At 41.9% G+C, this 16,963-nt stretch overlaps 1 protein-coding gene across 10 annotated transcripts in view; it reads right to left on the bottom strand.

The window, feature by feature from the left end:
• Window positions 1–16,963, bottom strand: part of LOC125046176 (spectrin beta chain-like) — a 32,198-nt gene that overhangs the window by 14,969 nt on the left and 266 nt on the right. For 3 of the 10 annotated variants that reach the window (XR_007116632.1, XR_007116633.1, XR_007116634.1), the window contains exons 1-9: window positions 12,461–13,881; window positions 11,020–11,171; window positions 6,168–10,882; window positions 4,043–4,247; window positions 3,547–3,921; window positions 3,149–3,393; window positions 1,669–1,892; window positions 1,352–1,482; window positions 1,071–1,175 (exon numbers count right to left, since the gene is read on the bottom strand). Coding sequence is in view for 3 of the 10 variants with exons in the window: in XM_047643896.1 (XP_047499852.1) it covers window positions 1,071–1,175; window positions 1,352–1,482; window positions 1,669–1,892; window positions 3,149–3,393; window positions 3,547–3,921; window positions 4,043–4,247; window positions 6,168–10,882; window positions 11,020–11,171; window positions 12,461–13,676 (7,368 nt within the window). In the remaining 7 variants the exon portion in view is untranslated. Of the gene's footprint in view, window positions 1–1,070; window positions 1,176–1,351; window positions 1,483–1,668; window positions 1,893–3,148; window positions 3,394–3,546; window positions 3,922–4,042; window positions 4,248–6,167; window positions 10,883–11,019; window positions 11,172–12,460; window positions 13,884–16,445; window positions 16,595–16,963 lie in introns of those variants that run through there. The other 7 variants (XR_007116629.1, XR_007116630.1, XM_047643873.1 and 4 more) reach the window with 4 other exon arrangements.

Below are 16,963 nucleotides of genomic sequence, written 5' to 3'. Positions count from 1 at the left end.
CATCAACATCCTTCTCTTTGAGAAATTAATAATAAAAAAAAATAAATAAAAAATAAAGAGAGTCCTTAAGATGAATCTTGTTCAACCAAGCTAACCCATTCAGCAATGAGTGTAGGCACAAAAGGCTACAACAGAGCTCACAGTGATCATAAAGGATAATACTGAAACACTCAGCAAGAGAGAACTGCAGGAAGAAAAGGACTGAATCTACAATACTCTTCAAATGCTTTCCCCCTTCGTGTACATGTAAGACTATTATTTCTTTATGTATCATAAACAGACTTTGCACAATCAATCCTTTATGAACATTGTTTTGCATCAAACATTCACCGGGTCATCATCTGTGTAGCGTTGACCATAGTACAGAGCACGGCCTTGTTCGTCTGTTAGGCCTAGCCGCTTATCCTGTTCCCGCAATTCCAGCTATTATCCAGGTAATACATTCCATCAGTGTGAATATTCCATCTAGATTCATAAATAACCTACATATTCATCACTCTTCTTTTCACTCCAAATTTCTATACTGTACCAAGTATATGTAAAAAAAAAAAAAAAAAAAAAAAAAAAAAAAAAAAAAAAAAAAAAAAAAACTGTCTAGAGTGAAAAATATTTTCAACACTAAAAAGAAACAATGAAATAGTCAAACCCCCTTATCTTATGATGTACATATGACCAATATCAATAAACTCAACTACATACATTACTGCTTATGGAAATTCAGTCAATAATTTGCCTCTAGAATCTCCTAAGAATATAAGTGCACTACGTAATAATAAATTCAAGTTTATCTATATAAGGTTAAAAATACAAATTCCCAAATACCAAGCACAATCACACCAAAGATGTAAAAGGCATATACATGTAAAAAAAAAGCTTTCATTAAGAAGAACTTTCTTTTATACATATCATTCATTCATATACAACATATAGAGACAGAGACAGACACAGACAGATCTATACATATACCCAATATATATACACATAATACCACACCATACCTATCACCAATATCTAAGAAGAGAGAAAAGAACTACACTTAAGTCTAAATTACATGTAGGAGGAAGCCTTACCGTTGTTAACCTCTCAAGCGCAGCAAACCGTTCCTCCTGAGCTGAACACGCCTTCTCAAAGGCTTCGTGCTTTTTGATGAGATTTTCCACATCATCAATTGACCTCTGAAAAGAAAACAGTATGTGTACATAATTGCTCCAAAGAACAATGAAAAATTTAAAACTACTAATGACTACAACTACTAACAACTACAACTACTTAAAACTACAACTACTACTACTAAAAAAAAAGAAAAAAAAAACATTTATAACATAAACAAAAAAAGAACCTGGGCACTGACCATCATCAACCAATTCATAAGTTCATCAATAGAACTTACTCCAAGTTCTGTCGAAGTTAGGTATGGTTCCTGTGCCATTAGCCACTGTTCAGCAACTGAAGCATCACGAGCAAACTGGTACACCTCCAGAACTGAAAAAAAAGTAGAAATGTTATTAATTAACAAGGAACATTGCCATACTAGCATATACTAGCTTAAAATAAATTTCACCTATTGAGTTGTCAATACTTCTTTGTAGTTTAAAAAAAATTCTTCCTATATTTAGAAAACTGTTATTTTCCAACAAGACAAGAACTCCATAAATCAAAACCACTTACTGAGCTGCAAATGTTCCCATCGTTCCTCCCAGCGCTGAAGCATGTTGTTGCGCTGGTTACTCAAAGACATCAACTTGTCTTTAATCTCTCCTGAAGCATAGTGGTTGCGAGAGAGAAGTTCTTTTCCGAGTGACACACACACATTGAAGTTGTCTTCTCGAGCGTCAATTTCCGCTTTCAGGCTCTGATGGTTATTCATTAGTAATTCTACACCACTAACATCCCTGAGAGAGAAAAAGAGAGGAGAATGAATAAACAAACAAACAAAGTTCAATTCTGGCCTCTATTTATTGCACAAGCCCAATGCAACTGAAAACTGTATAATCCATAACATAGGCTCTTAATCTTTATGCCACTATGTTCCCTTTAGTAGGTGGTCCTTAACCCCTTGGTGACGGGTGTAGAAAACTAAAAGAAAACTCTACGCTCTGGCGATCAATGGCAACGCACCGACTTTGAGCGCGGGAGTTTGGTACATCAGGCCAAATCACCGCCTCGGAGCACTTTGGCGCACCGCCACGGCATACAGCCGCATGCCATATTTCAAGCGGTTTGTTATGACGTCCAGAGATGTGACCCAATAGGAAGGGGTTAACCACACACTCCTCTTTACATTTTCAACCAAATAATCAAACTACGCTCCTGGTGACATGTGATACATCAAAGCAATAAAATTGCAGAGAACAAGCCGATCTTGTTATGAGTTTCTGTTCCAACTGCCAGGCAGTATGGTATGACAAGTCAAGACATCAAGATTCAGACTTAATTTTACAAGAATTAGCACATCTAAAGATTTTTGGTTACTTTAAGGTTAGTTACAGCTGCAAAACACAAAATTACTTATTGCAGCATTTAGACATTTGTTGTGTTTACTTGTGATGTTCTGACCAGTCTATTCTGAGTTCCCATATTTTTCCTTATGCGAGGTAAGATTGGTCAAGTGGACGTAAAAAACCTTAATCATGAAAAGGACTATCATTTATTACTAACCATACCTCATTCATACAACAGTTCTTTGGGCTGACTCATACAGACCATGAGACTGTAATTGGAATGAACGTTATATGCCGAGAAAAAGAATGATGAGGTATCAAGAAAACTTCTATGAGTCAGACAATCACCCTATCAGTACCTGCACACACACACTGAAAGATTTGGTTTTGCCAAGGAGTTAATGAGGAGAGAATCTTGTATAAGCCACACTTGTTAACATCTAGGATCAGGGAGACATAACCATCACGTCATGGCTGATGGCCGGGTGATTGAATTTTCCATGATGGCAAAATCAAACTATGGGCCGGGGTGATGAAATTATGCCATCAAGAAAAATTTGGCTGAAGGCCTGGGTGATGATAATGACTTGCCACCAGTGCACAAAGATCTTGGAGGGTGATAAGACTAAGTGGGCATTTAGGAAGGGGCTCTAGCATTATTTCCACCAACTGTTTAGAAATCTGTTCCACGTAAAACAATTCCTTACCTTGGCTTTTCTGTAGTGTTCATCTGCCGAATAACATCATCCATCCAGAGGATAAGTGTGCGCACCATATTGAAGAATTTGAACAAGTCACTAGTGTCGTTGAGTTTGATACGACGATCCTCACACATTCCTTGCATGTTCAACCATGCAGACACAACCTCAGCTTCTCTGTTTGTAATCTCTCTCGCCTTATCACCAGCATAAGCAGCTTGGAGCTTGGATGAGTCTTCTTGAATTTGTTCCACCTGAAAGACCATATAGCAATCAGTTCATTATTCTAAAAATCTCTTACCATTATTTTTTTTCTCTCCCTCTCTACTTCAGTAAGCAACATCTAAACTTTATTTTGATCAATAGCCATAAGAAGATTGAAAACTAGCTTTGGAATATTCCCTTACCTGTTGTTTCAACATGACCAGATCCTGCACAAAGTTCTGATGTTTCCTCTGTAGTGCAGATACTGAACCTGCATCACGCCCAAGCTCATCCGAGATACTGTTCTGTTTCTCCAAAATTCGGCTAAGAACATCCTTGCAATCATGGAAGAATTTGTGGAGTTCCCATGAAGCTGCCAACATCTGGGTGCGTGTCTCAATCAACTCTAGGAGGTCAGCCCAAGATTCATTCAAGCCATCCTTCCATTCTGCTATCGTTGCTGCATCAGAATGGCCAGCTGATATGAGCTGATCAGCAATCTCGTTAACAGCTGCAACACGTTCTGTTCCAGTTGCCTCTGTATCACGAGCGAATTCCTTAAATCTGTCTCGTAGCATCTGAAAACAAATGCTCATCTTAAGTGAAAAAATAAAATAATCATGGAATTTTGTAATGCACTTTACTTTCAAACAATTTTTCTACAAAAATCAATACCAGAACCAGAATGACGCATATTACCGTGACATGTTCATAATCTTGTCCAAGTTCATGAGATCCTGCAACCACTTCCCTCTCAGCAATCCATTGTTCCAAGTCATCAACCTCACGGTTAAGCATGAACAATTTGAGAGCTTCATCCAACTTACTACGGCGCTCAACTGCCAGATCTCTCAGTCCTGCATACAACTTATCAATTTGGGATTGTCGGATACCAATCTGTTCACTGTTTAATAGAAGGGAAAATCGGTTACATAAAAAAGAACAAACCATCACCTATAGTACAATGCAGGTGATAAAGCTTATTCACTAAAACCTTGAATTTAATTAGATGCCTAAACAACTCACCCAGACTGGTCTTTCTCTGAAGGGAAGTACGTGACTAACATTGTGGTTGAGATATTAACTGAGACCGCCAGTTTTCTTGAGTAGAGAGCCTTACTCAAACATGAAAATAACTAATACTTGCAAAACCTCACACTCGTCTTCACACAGTAGCTATCACTAAACACACTGAGTGTGTACCCTGGGAATAACCTGATTCAGTGTCCAGTTTCATCTTTCAACCTTGATTTTCTCACCAAGATAGAGTTTCAAGATCACACTACACTCCATATAAGTCCTCACTTCACTCTGCTCTTTTATAATGATGGTCTAAAGGGTAGAAATTACTTACATAGAATGCATCATGTTTTGGTACCATCAAATAATTTCTCTATTATTGTTTGGTTTATAACTTAGCACACTTGCCTGTGTGTGTGTGTGTGTTTGTGTGTGTGTGCCAGTGTTTGTGTGTGTGTGCTGTGTGTGTGTGTGTGTGTGTGTGTGTGTGTGTGTGTGTGTGTGTGTGTGTGTGTGCGTGTGCGTGTGCGTGTGCGTGTGCGTGTGCGTGTGCGTGTGCGTGTGCGTGTGCGTGTGCGTGTGCGTGTGCGTGTGCGTGTGCGTGTGCGTGTGCGTGTGCGTGTGCGTGTGCGTGCGTGTGCTTGTGCTTGTGCTTGTGCGTGTGTGTGTGTGTGTGCCTGTGGCTGTGTATGTGTGTGCCTGTGTGTATGTGTGTGCCTGTGTGTATGTGTGTGCCTGTGTGTTTGTGTATGTGTGTGCCTGTGGCTGTGTGTGTGTGCCTATGGCTGTGTGTGTGTGTGTGTGTGCCTGTGGCTGTGTGTGTGTGTGCCTGTGGCTGTGTGTGTGTGTGTGTGCCTGTGGCTGTGTGTGTGTGTGTGTGTGTGTGTGTGTGTGTGTGTGTGTGGCTGTGTGTGTGTGTGTGTGTGTGTGTGTGTGTGTGTGTGTGTGTGTGTGTGTGTGTGTGTGTGTGTGTGTGTGTGTGTGTGTGTGTGTGTGTGTGTGTGTGTGCCTGTGGCTGTGTGTGTGTGTGTGTGCCTGTGGCTGTGTGTGTGTGTGTGTGCCTGTGGCTGTGTGTGTGTGTGTGTGTGCCTGTGGCTGTGTGTGTGTGTGTGTGCCTGTGGCTGTGTGTTTGTGTGTGTGCTTGTGGCTGTGTGTGTGTGTGTGTGTGTCTGTGGCTGTGTGTGTGTGTGTGTGCCTGTGGCTGTGTGTGTGTGTGTGCCTGTGGCTGTGTGTGTGTGTGCCTGGGGCTGTGTGTGTGTGTGCCTGGGGCTGTGTGTGTGTGTGCCTGGGGCTGTGTGTGTGTGTGCCTGGGGCTGTGTGTGGGTGTGCCTGGGGCTGTGTGTGGGTGTGCCTGTGGCTGTGTGTGTGTGTGCCTGTGGCTGTGTGTGCCTGTGGCTGTGTGTGTGTGTGCCTGTGGCTGTGTGTGTGTGTGCCTGTGGCTGTGTGTGCCTGTGGCTGTGTGTGCCTGTGGCTGTGTGTGCCTGTGGCTGTGTGTGCCTGTGGCTGTGTGTGCCTGTGGCTGTGTGTGTGTGTGCCTGTGGCTGTGTGTGTGTGCCTGTGTGTGTGTGTGTGCCTGTGTGTGTGTGTGTGCCTGTGTGTGTGTGTGTGTGTGCCTGTGGCTGTGTGTGTGTGCCTGTGGCTGTGTGTGTGTGCCTGTGGCTGTGTGTGTGTGCCTGTGGCTGTGTGTGTGTGCCTGTGGCTGTGTGTGTGTGCCTGTGCCTGTGCCTGTGTGTGTGCCCACACACGCACATGTATGTATTAATCATGAATAAACACATACATGCATATATTAGCTTAAACTAACCTGTCAGGATGGCCTTCATTGATGAGATGTCTAGCTGTCTCTCCTAGTTGTCTTATCGTCTCAGCATAGTCATCAACAGAGTTTTCTAGAGTTTGGTGTTTCTTCATCAGGTTCTGTGCGGAGATTTCATCCTTGCCTCTGTCCTCTACCATCATGTATAACTCTTGCTCACTCATCCATACCTCAGCTTCACCTGCATCAAAGAGGTACTGTTGTGCTTTCTCAGACACCAGGAGTTTCGATCGCCTGTGTTCCATAGCATCTTTGAGTTTGGTCCAGTGATCGAGCAGATCCTCAAGCAGTTTCTGGAATTCTTCAGCATCCACATGTCCCTCTTCAATGAGCTTCCTACCATTGTCACAGACTAAATTAATTCTAGGTTCGTGGTTATCAATCTCTGTACTAAGGGACTGGAGTTTCTTCTTTAGCATGTGGACGGTGAACAGGGAGTTGCCATAATCAGGGCTTGTTGCTAGAGGCATTTTCTCTAAAATCCAGAGCTTCTCATCCTCAACATCTCTCCTGAACTGGTATGCCTCTTTCTTCTTGGCTAACAACACATTGCGTTCAACAAGAGGAGCTTTAAGGGACTCAAATTTGGCTTCCACTTTTGACTTCATGTGTTTGATTTCCTCTGTCTTCTCAGGTGTCATGCGCTGCAGGTAGTCTGCCTGGCTCTCCAGTTGTTCAACCTGCTTGGCCTTAACAGCCATCTGTGTCTCAATCATTTGTTGCTTCTGCATAAGAATGTTTACAGATGTCAGATCCATTCCAGTGTCTCCACCTTCAATCTGCTTCTCAAGATCTGTCATCCAGGTGTCAATGTCATCACATGTCTGTTCATAAAGCACCTGTCTGTTAGCATCAAAGAGTCGTTCTCCCTTTTCTTTAGTGGTGGTTTCTAGGGCATCAAAGTGTTGATTTAATTCCGATATCTTTGGTCCAATTAGTTCAGCCATTTCGGGCTTCTCTTTTACCAACACTTCTCCAGCTTCTTGTACTCTAACCAATCTGTCTTTGTTACTAGCAATTTCTGCTTCGAAGGCCTGGTGTCGGGTCCATTTACTGTGAACTGTCTTAGCTGATCGGTAGCTCTCATCTTGAGCAATGATATGTTTTTCTTGTACCCAATCATTAAGTTCTTCGCAATCTTGAAGGAACTGATGGACTTGGAGTTGGTCCCGTAGGCGTTCCATCTGTTCCATGGCGCGATCTCTATTCTGCTGTCGGCGTTCTTCAATATTTTCTGCCTTTTTCTGAATTTTGTCAGCAGCAAAATGTTCTTCATCAAGTAATCTCTGAGCAAACTGGCAGATGCCATTGATCTTCTCATCATTAGCTTCCATGGTAGTAAGGAATGCCTCATGCCTCTTGATAAGGTTCTCTGCCTGTTCCAAATTGGTTGGAGTCTCATCCTTGCTAAGGTAATGTTCCTGTTGACTGAGGAGAACCTCTCCCTGTTTGGCATCACGCAAGAACATCTGTAAGTTAAGGGACTGTGACAGAAGTTCCTGTCTGTTCTCCCACATCTGGTGCAACTCTGCCCATCCATCCTTGAGGGCCTTCAGTCTCTCTCTCAAGAACATGTACTGTGCATCATCTGCTGGCGTAACATCTTCTGCTGTAATACGTTCACCATACTCCATCATCTTAATATAGTCTTCTGTGTAATTATCAATCTCCTCGCGAATGGACTGGTGCTGGCTCAGCAGCTTCTCTGCTTCTGCAAGATTTGAAGGAATATCTTCTGATGCCACATCTGTCATTGTCTTGGTTAACCATGACTGGAAGTGGTCCAAATCTCTCAAGAAGCGATGAAGATCACCAGCCTCTTCAAGTTTAGCATCACGCTCCTTGAGAAGCTGAGTGAGTTGGTCCCACACTGAACGGATCTGTTCAATGCGCTCACGGATGAGTTCAGCCTCTTCTGGATGATCTTGGCTGATCTTATCTGCTTCACTTTCAAGGGCATCAAGTTTAGCCTGAATAGCTGCCAGGTCTCTTTCCATGCCAGAGAGACGACGCTGGAGTGTCATGATGCCACTGAGATCTGTGCCTAGGTCGGCAGTTTCCATCAACACACGTTTCTTATCTTCAATCCAAAGAACTGTTTCTCTACATTCAATATGGAATGTTTGAACACCATGGGCAGAGCTGAGTTCTTCACGCTTGCTTTCTGCCTTTTCTCTGAGCTCGGCCCACCGTTGGTTTAGCTGGTTCTGACGGGCAATGATGTCCTCTGAGTTAGGATGCTCAACGTGCAACAACTGACGAGCCAGCTGGTTCACAACTGCTACTCGACTAGCATTGGCATTCATTTCTTGTTCAAATCCTTCATATCTGTGCTTCATGATCTCACAGTCTTCAATGTCCTTAGCTGGCACCATGGTAAGAAGCATACGCTCCTTTTCTGCAATCCATTGTTCAACACCATCTGCCTCTGTGAACAATTTATATAGTGACAGAGCATCCAGCAATCTCTGCTTGCGCACCTTAGCCAGTTCAAGCAATTCTTTGTATCTACGATCAATCGATGCCAATCTTTCGATGACCACAGGTGATTCTCTGTCAACCTCATTGAGCTCTGATGCCTGTTGGTGCAACTGTTCAATTGTGCTAGCATAGTTCTTCAGCTCATCAGTAACATCCTTGTGTTTCTTCAAGAGAGACTGCACAGTGGCTTCATCCCTGCCAGTATCTTCACTTGATACCAGTCGCAAAATATCCAACATCCAGGTATCAACATCATCGGCTTCTGTGTAGAATTGATGCAGGTCTACAGCATCGGTCAGCCTCTTCTTACGGTTGGCTGATCTCTCTGTAAGGGTAGTCCACATGGTCATAATTTCATCAATTCTTTCCTGAATCTTATCAGAGCCAAAGTGTTGCTGAGCAATAAGCTCTTCTCCACTCTTGACAACTGCCTTGAGTTGTGGATCATGTGACAACAACTCTTCTTCAACTGTTTTGTGTTTGGTCAAGAGCAAGTTTACAGTAATGAGATCATGCCCAATGTCTGAGGTGGAGAGAATCTGTTCTTTCTCCTTGATCCAGTTCTCTTCCTCTGCCATGTCCCAGTAGAACTGCCACAACTTGCGTGACTCTTCCAGGCGGAGACGCCTCTCAACAGCCAACTTGACAAGCTCACCATATGCATCTTCGAGTTGCTGCACACGCTCCAGCACAATAGATGGGTCACATGGACGATATCCTTCAACCTGTTCATCATCAAGGAACCGCTGAGAATGTTCAATTACTGTCTTGACACGTTCACCCAAGACATTGATGTCAGCCTCCAGCAGAGAGTGCTTCTGTAACAAGTCCTCCACACCCATGAGATGTTTTCCATAGTCTTCACTCAGGAGACGGAGCTTCATGTCTTCCATGGAGTCCAAGATATACATCATTTCCTGGAAGTTCTGTTGCAATTGTAGAGACAGTTCAAGCCTCATACGGCGCAGCCTGAGAAGCTCAAGCAGGTAGTTCCAGAGGCGTAGCACGTTGTCTTTCCTAGCATTGATACGTTCGATATCATGATAACGTTCTGCTTCTAGCTCATTAGCAACTGAGACTACTGCCTGTACACGCTCCTCATAAGCAAATATGTCTGTCTCAATGGCTTCGTGCTTCTTTGCTGCAGCTTCAACAGCAGCCAGATCAAAACCAAAGTTATCCTGGGAAACCAATCTCTGGTTCTCAGACAACCAGGTCTCTCTCATGCCAGCCTTACGGTTGAACCTAGCAGCAAGTTGTGCAAGCTTCTCTTGACGAATGAGTTCCTCTCTCAATGCCAACTCACGTTCATGCTCAGCCTTCTCCAGGCGTTCCCAGGCCTTGTTGATGTCACTAATCATCTTGCCCTCCTTTGGCAAATAGGGTTTCTGGTTATTGGCTCTCATTTTGGATTGGAGAGTGAAGAGCAGCACCTCCAGGTTGCCCTTCTCAACGAATTTTGGTGGTTTCTCCACAGTGCGGTAAGTATTGAATTGTGTGAGCTGCGTTTGTACACCAGTAAGCGAGTTGGTGAAAACTCTGTCATTTAGGGATTCAATAGTGACTTCAATCCACTTCAGTAAATCTGATGTAAGACTCTCATATTCCCTAATCATTCTGTCATTCTCCATTGCAATACCTACAACCTTGCCAATACGTTTGCCCTGGACTGTCTCCTGCTTGAGTTTGGAGAAGTAGTGGTAGTAGGTGACAACATAGGTGATAATTGACTTCTCATCAGGCTGTTCAACAAAGACATCCTCTGCATCCAACAGTTTGGTGAGACCTAACTTGTTTTCTGCAACATTGAAGGCATTATTGAGGTTGTACATTGCATTTGACCGTGACAATTTCTCATACTGAATCAAGTCAGGCCTGTGCTTGTGAATGATAGCATTGAAGGCTAAACCATCCCTCCATGAGGTGGTAAAGTTCCTGATGTTAACATTATGATAACCAGCTGTCTTCATCTGGCACCAGAGGAGTAAAGCATCCTTAGCACTCTTGGTCTCTTGGTTCTCAGTCTCTTCAATGGTGATGTCTTGGATCTGGAAGCGAAGGATGATAGTCCAGATAAGACCAAGTGTGAGGCGAGCATTGCCATCCACAATATCATGGGAACCCATGTTCTCCAAGTGGACTCGCTGATCACGAAGGAACTGAAGAGCTTTGTCTACATTTTCCAAGCAGTGAATTCGCATCTTTCCTTTGGTCGGTCGTGGCTGTAAGTAATGAGAAACAAAAACTATAAGAAAACCTTCATGTACTGAAACATACTTGTTTTATATCATACTAACATATTCTCTGTCCAGTATATCACAAGTTTTTTAACATATATATTACAGGCAATACTACTGACCAATCTCTCTCCTGAAAGAATTTCCAGGAGTTTGATGAGCTGCTTTCCATCTCGTAAGTCCACATATAGGTCTCCTATACGTGCGTTCACTCGTACCAGGTGGGAATTCACCCATTTCATGAAAGTCTTCTTCTGCACGCTCTCTCTCTCATCTAAAAATAAAAGGAATTTATCAAAATATATTTAACTAATGTAATATCACTTTAAAGATATCTAGAAAAAAAAATTCACTCTTGCTGTACATATATGGCTGTCTTTTGGAAAATCAAAAGAAAAACTTACACTTCAAGACCTGACTATAATGAAATACAGATAAAAAAGATAAGATAAAGAATTAACAAATGGTGTGAACATGAAATTTCAAATAATATATACACTATGTTGGAAAGGAAGGTATGAACAGTAGTATTTTTGCAAAAGTATGATGGAAGAATATAATTTCAATATTATGCCACCCGAGTTTACCATCTATATTTAAGCTATTATACCATGTGAAATATATTATTTCATTTTATTTCTATCATAACCCATTGCTACTTGGTAAATATACTATTGAGTGTAGTTTTCTTGTGTGAATTCTGTTTGCACATAAATGCCTCTGCAAGTGCTCATCCACAAAGGAACACAATAGTATACTATGTGGCCTCACCTGATTTCCTCTTTCCCAGAGTTTTTTGGGAAAAATACTCTCTAATGCTATTAATATTAATGTTGATATTATCATTACTGATATCTTGAATTTTATGTTAACAATACTAACAGCAAAAAAAAATGAAATAGGTAAACAGGTGAGACAGGTTATAAGACTAGTTATTAACTCTTTGGTGATTAAGTGCTTGTGGAGCCATCCATGTGTGTAAAGACAATTAATAAACAAAGAAATCTATGCACATGTTTCTTAGCCATCCCAGCATCACCAGCTTAACTGCTATCTTGTAAGAACATTGCAAAATAATTAAAAAGGGGAGTTCCTACAGCATATTATCTTACAAATGCTTACAAATTTATATCCTGTACAAAAGGTTAACTGGTAATTCCTGCGTCATTTTTCAAATCACAAAGCCAAAAATATAAATACATTTCTACTATTACTGATCTAAATCAGTATACCAATAAGTATAAATCCATAAATCCTCTGTTAATTTCCAATATAAAAAGGATTGTTCTAGTATGGCTCATGTAAACCACATTCTAGAGTATTTTTGGAAATGAAAATATTCACTTTCACTCATACTTCAGTGTTCAGAGAAATATATACTGCCTATATAATTAATTTCTCATCACAGAAAGAAGTGTAAATACAAGTGTATGCAAGAGTGCGAGTTCAATTACAATTACACCATACCTGTAGGTGTAATTGTAGATACAAGTTTTAAATATAGGTATATACGGAAATATATCTAAGAGTACATCACTATGTTTTCCATAAGTAACATATCACCTTTTAAGACTCTGATATGATGTTCCATTGTAGAATACCAAGGTTCATTTTCCCCTCCAACACTTGTTGTCCGACGAACATCTTGCGTACGAACCTTGATTTGACGGACAGACTGAGTTCGACCAGGTGTCCAGTGTGAAAACTTAAAAACTGCACCTTTGTCACAACTTTTGGGAGAGCTCATAGCATCTAAAGAACATTCACTAGATGACTGTGAAGCTGATCTTCCAGACGTCCTAGTAAACCCCTCTCGGACTTTTCCAGCTGTAATACTCTCTGTGGCTGAATCCTCCCACTGTGTAATACTTTCCTTCCACTCTGTTCCTTGACAGGTTTCTCGAAAAGGATTTTCTGAATCTCCATCAGCAACATCTTTACCATCAAAATTATACTGCTTGTCTTCAGTAAATTCTGCATTGTTTGCATCTTCTTTTCTATTTGTGACAGTGCCACATATTTTTTCAACTGACATTTCTTTCCCATACTTGTCCAATATCTGTTCACTGCCACCAATCTGACCAAAGCTTTGCTCCCAGGCACCTTTCAAAGCATCATGCCATGAGCCATCTTTCTCATCATCAGTCTGTTTTCCACTGATAATGGTGGAGTTGCCATGATCAATTTGTTTTTCTTGAGTATTGTACTCTAATTGAAAGCTTTTCTGACTATCAACTGTACATTGTATCCCCCCTGAAACCTGTTCAGTAGTAGTGTGCTTTACAATAAGCAATCCTGCTTGAGGAATCTGCTTTCCTTCTTGGGGACTCTGAGAAGTAAGGACAGCATCAATAATTTGATTTTTTTCAATGGGCTGAGTAATTTGCTGAACCTCAACTAACTGTTGGTGAATAATCTGATTTTGATCTGCTTCATCAAGATGATGAATAACTCCATCTTGTATGCTATATGACTGCTGTTGAGAATTTTCCTCTCTACTAAATGAATGCTTGTGGGTAATATTTTGTGCTTCATAAGAATGTTGGGAAGAAAACTGTTGAACCTGCTGAACATCAACTGATCGCTGTTGGAGATGTTCTGTTTCAATTGTCTGATGATGAGTAACATGCTGAACTTCTATGGACTGCTGATAGTTGAGTTCTCTTGTTCCTTCCACTTCCTGATAAGTAACCTGAAGATCATCTCCAGTTTCATGGACAAGAGGCAAACCTCTCTCACTAACTTCTTCCCCCTGAGCCCTTTGTAAGTCTTTCTCCATCACGTAGTGTGCAGTGAATCCAAATTAGCCTGAATAACAATTGCAGTTACTGTTCCTATCTAATGACTCAGAAGGCTCCTAGAAAGCCTAGTTTACTTCACATAGCACCATGAACAAATAGAAGAGATCATCATAGGATGTCCACTAATAATATCATCATAAACATTGATTGATGAATCAAGCTAGCACTGTTCACCCACAACAATTACAACCAATACTGCCGGTGGATGGCCAAGAGACTGACCCAGAGCTACCTGATCCTTCTTATCATTATGCTACTGCCAGACTCACCTTACAATACAATGCTGTCTAAAATTACACATATTCAGTTAATGACATTCATGAGATGTTATTAAATCACTCATGACAAACACAGTTTTACTTTACCAATTGAAGTCAGCCTTAAAGGACTGTAAAAGAGTAACAAAATAAACAAATATGAAACACTGGCATCCACTCTGTAACAGTGTGTTATCAGTATGAGTTGGCTTAATTATCTTTGACAAAAACTGTTTAATCTATTACATCACATATTTTATAGTATAACTTCACATAAACTTACTCAGTGCAGTATGACCTATCTGTTTCCTACATTTTTTAAACAGAAAAAAAAACACATTATCATTGCATTTTCTGACACTCTCATGTCCTGACTGACATGTGCTATGGCATACAAAAGAGCATATCTTCTCCATTCCCTAAGAACAACAACAATAAAAAACAAACTGAAATACTATAGAAAATACTATAGCTCATACTGAAGACTTTAGCTTAAAAACAAAAACATCCTGCTGTTCGGCTAGGAATTACCAGGACAAGCAGCAAAGGGTGACTACAATATCCTGTACGAGATAAACGCAACTCTAAACTCTAAAGACAGTCTTATATAAGAGAACAACAAACAAAGAGATGTTCTACATGTACGTGCATATGTGTGTGTATCTGTGCTTGTGCTTGTGTCTACGTGTGCATGTGTTTGTGTGTGTATATGTGTACATGTTTGTGTACATAATGTGTGTGTGTGCATTGTGTACATAATGTGTGTGTGTGTGTGCATTGTGTACATAATGTGTGTGTGTACATTGTGTACATAATGTGTGTGTGTGTACATTGTGTACATAATGTGTGTGTGTAAGTGTGTGTGTGTGTGTGTACATTGTGTACATGTGTGTGTACATTGTGTACATGTGTGTACATGTGTGTACATGTGTGTGTGTACATGTGTGTACATATGTGTGTGTACATGTGTGTGTGTACATTGTGTACATGTGTGTACATGTGTACATGTGTGTGTGTACATGTGTGTACATATGTGTGTGTACATGTGTGTGTGTACATGTGTGTGTACATGTGTGTGTACATGTGTGTGTACATTTTGTGTACATGTGTGTGTGTACATTTTGTGTACATGTGTGTGTGTGTACATTTTGTGTACATAGGTGTGTGCGTGTGTATGTACTCGTGCGTGTGCGTGTGCATGTGCATGTGCATGTGCATGTGCATGTGCATGTGCATGTGCATGTGCATGTGCGTATGCGTGTGTGTACATGTGTGTGTGTACATGTGCGTGTGTATATGTGTGTGTGTGTACATGTGCGTGTATATATGTGTGTGTGTGTGTGCATGTGTGTGTGTGTGTGCATGTTTGTGTGTGTGTGTGTGTGTGCATGTGTGTGTGTGTGTGTGTGTGTGTACATGTGCGTGTGTATATGTGTGTGTGTGTGTGTGTGTACATGTGTGTATGTGTGTGTACATGTGTGTACATGTGTGTACATGTGTGTATGTGTGTGTACATGTGTGTATGTGTGTACATGTGTGTATGTGTGTACATGTGTGTATGTACGTGTGAGTGTGTGTGAGTGTGAGTGTGAGTGTGAGTGTGAGTGTGAGTGTGAGTGAGTGTGAGTGTGAGTGTGAGTGTGAGTGTGAGTGTGAGTGTGTGTGTGTGTGTGTGTGTGTGTGTGTGTGTGTGTGTGAGTGTGAGTGTGAGTGTGAGTGTGAGTGTGAGTGTGAGTGCGAGTGCGAGTGCGAGTGCGAGTGCATGCGTGTGTGTGTGTGTGTGTGTGTGTGTGTGTGTGTGTGTGTGTGTGTGTGTGTGTGTGTGTGTGTGTGTGTGTGTGTGTGTGTGTGAGTGAGTGTGTGTACATGTGTACATGTGTGTGTGTGTGTGTGTGTACATGAGTGCATGTGTGTGTGTGTGTGTACATATGTGTGTGCAGGTATGCGTGTGTACATGTGTGTGTGTGCGTGTGCGTGTGTGTGTGCATATGTGTGCGTGTGTGTGTGCATATGTGTGCGTGTGTGTGCATATGTGTGCGTGTGTGTGCAAATGTGTGCGTGTGTGTGCAAATGTGTGCGTGTGTGTGTGCAGATGTGTGCGTGTGTGTGTGCAGATGTGTGCGTGTGTGTGCATATGTGTGCGTGTGTGTGTGCATATGTGTGCGTGTGTGTGTGCATATGTGTGCGTGTGTGTGTGCATATGTGTGCGTGTGTGTGTGCATTTGTGTGCGTGTGTGTGTGTGCATATGTGTGTGTGCATATGTGTGCGTGTGCATATGTATGCGTGTGCATATGTGTGCGTGTGCGTGTGCGTGTCCGTGTGTGTGCGTGTGTATGTGTGTTATAAACGTGTGTGTGCGTCAGATTAATACGTAAAGAAAACCCTGAAGACAGTCAGAGGAGCGAGAGCAAACTTATTGAAACCGCAAATGCCTCCCGAGGAAAGCGCCCCCACCCCCCCTTCCGGCCTCAGCCCGAACTGCCACTCACCGGCCAAAGCCTTGATCCTGGATCGTTCGAAAAGCCTCGAAGAAGAGTTTCCACCATCGTAGTCGAAGTCTTCGATCACCTCCTCCTGCTTGATGGGGTCCCAGCGGACCCCGACGCTTATGTCTGTCGTCATCTTCCCGGCTCAGACCCTGGAGAAGGAAGAAACACATTAGTTTTCACTTCATCTTACGCCTTAAACCGGAAGTCATGTAGGCCTTTCTTTTGCCAGAGTTCATTCAAACAGCCACATTCCCCGGAATGTTTCCGAATCAACATGCATGTAAAAAAGTAGAGATATCTACGAAAACTAGAGCATAATCAAAAGATACGCCAACGTACATATCTAATCTTATATAACAATCAAAAGATACGCCGATAATAAATAATATATAGCTTTAACACGGGCAAAACCGGCTCTACATCACTCCTCATATCATTCATCACCGCCATTCTGCTCGTCCGCCCTTCTCCTCCGAGAGTGCCGGAAGCTGCAGCGTGACCACAACCACAATGCTTTA

The sequence above is a fragment of the Penaeus chinensis genome, chromosome 4, assembly GCF_019202785.1.
Source record: "Penaeus chinensis breed Huanghai No. 1 chromosome 4, ASM1920278v2, whole genome shotgun sequence".
Taxonomy (NCBI): domain Eukaryota; kingdom Metazoa; phylum Arthropoda; class Malacostraca; order Decapoda; family Penaeidae; genus Penaeus; species Penaeus chinensis.
Note: the sequence above shows the minus strand (reverse complement) of the source record. Positions and strands in the feature narration are given on the sequence as shown.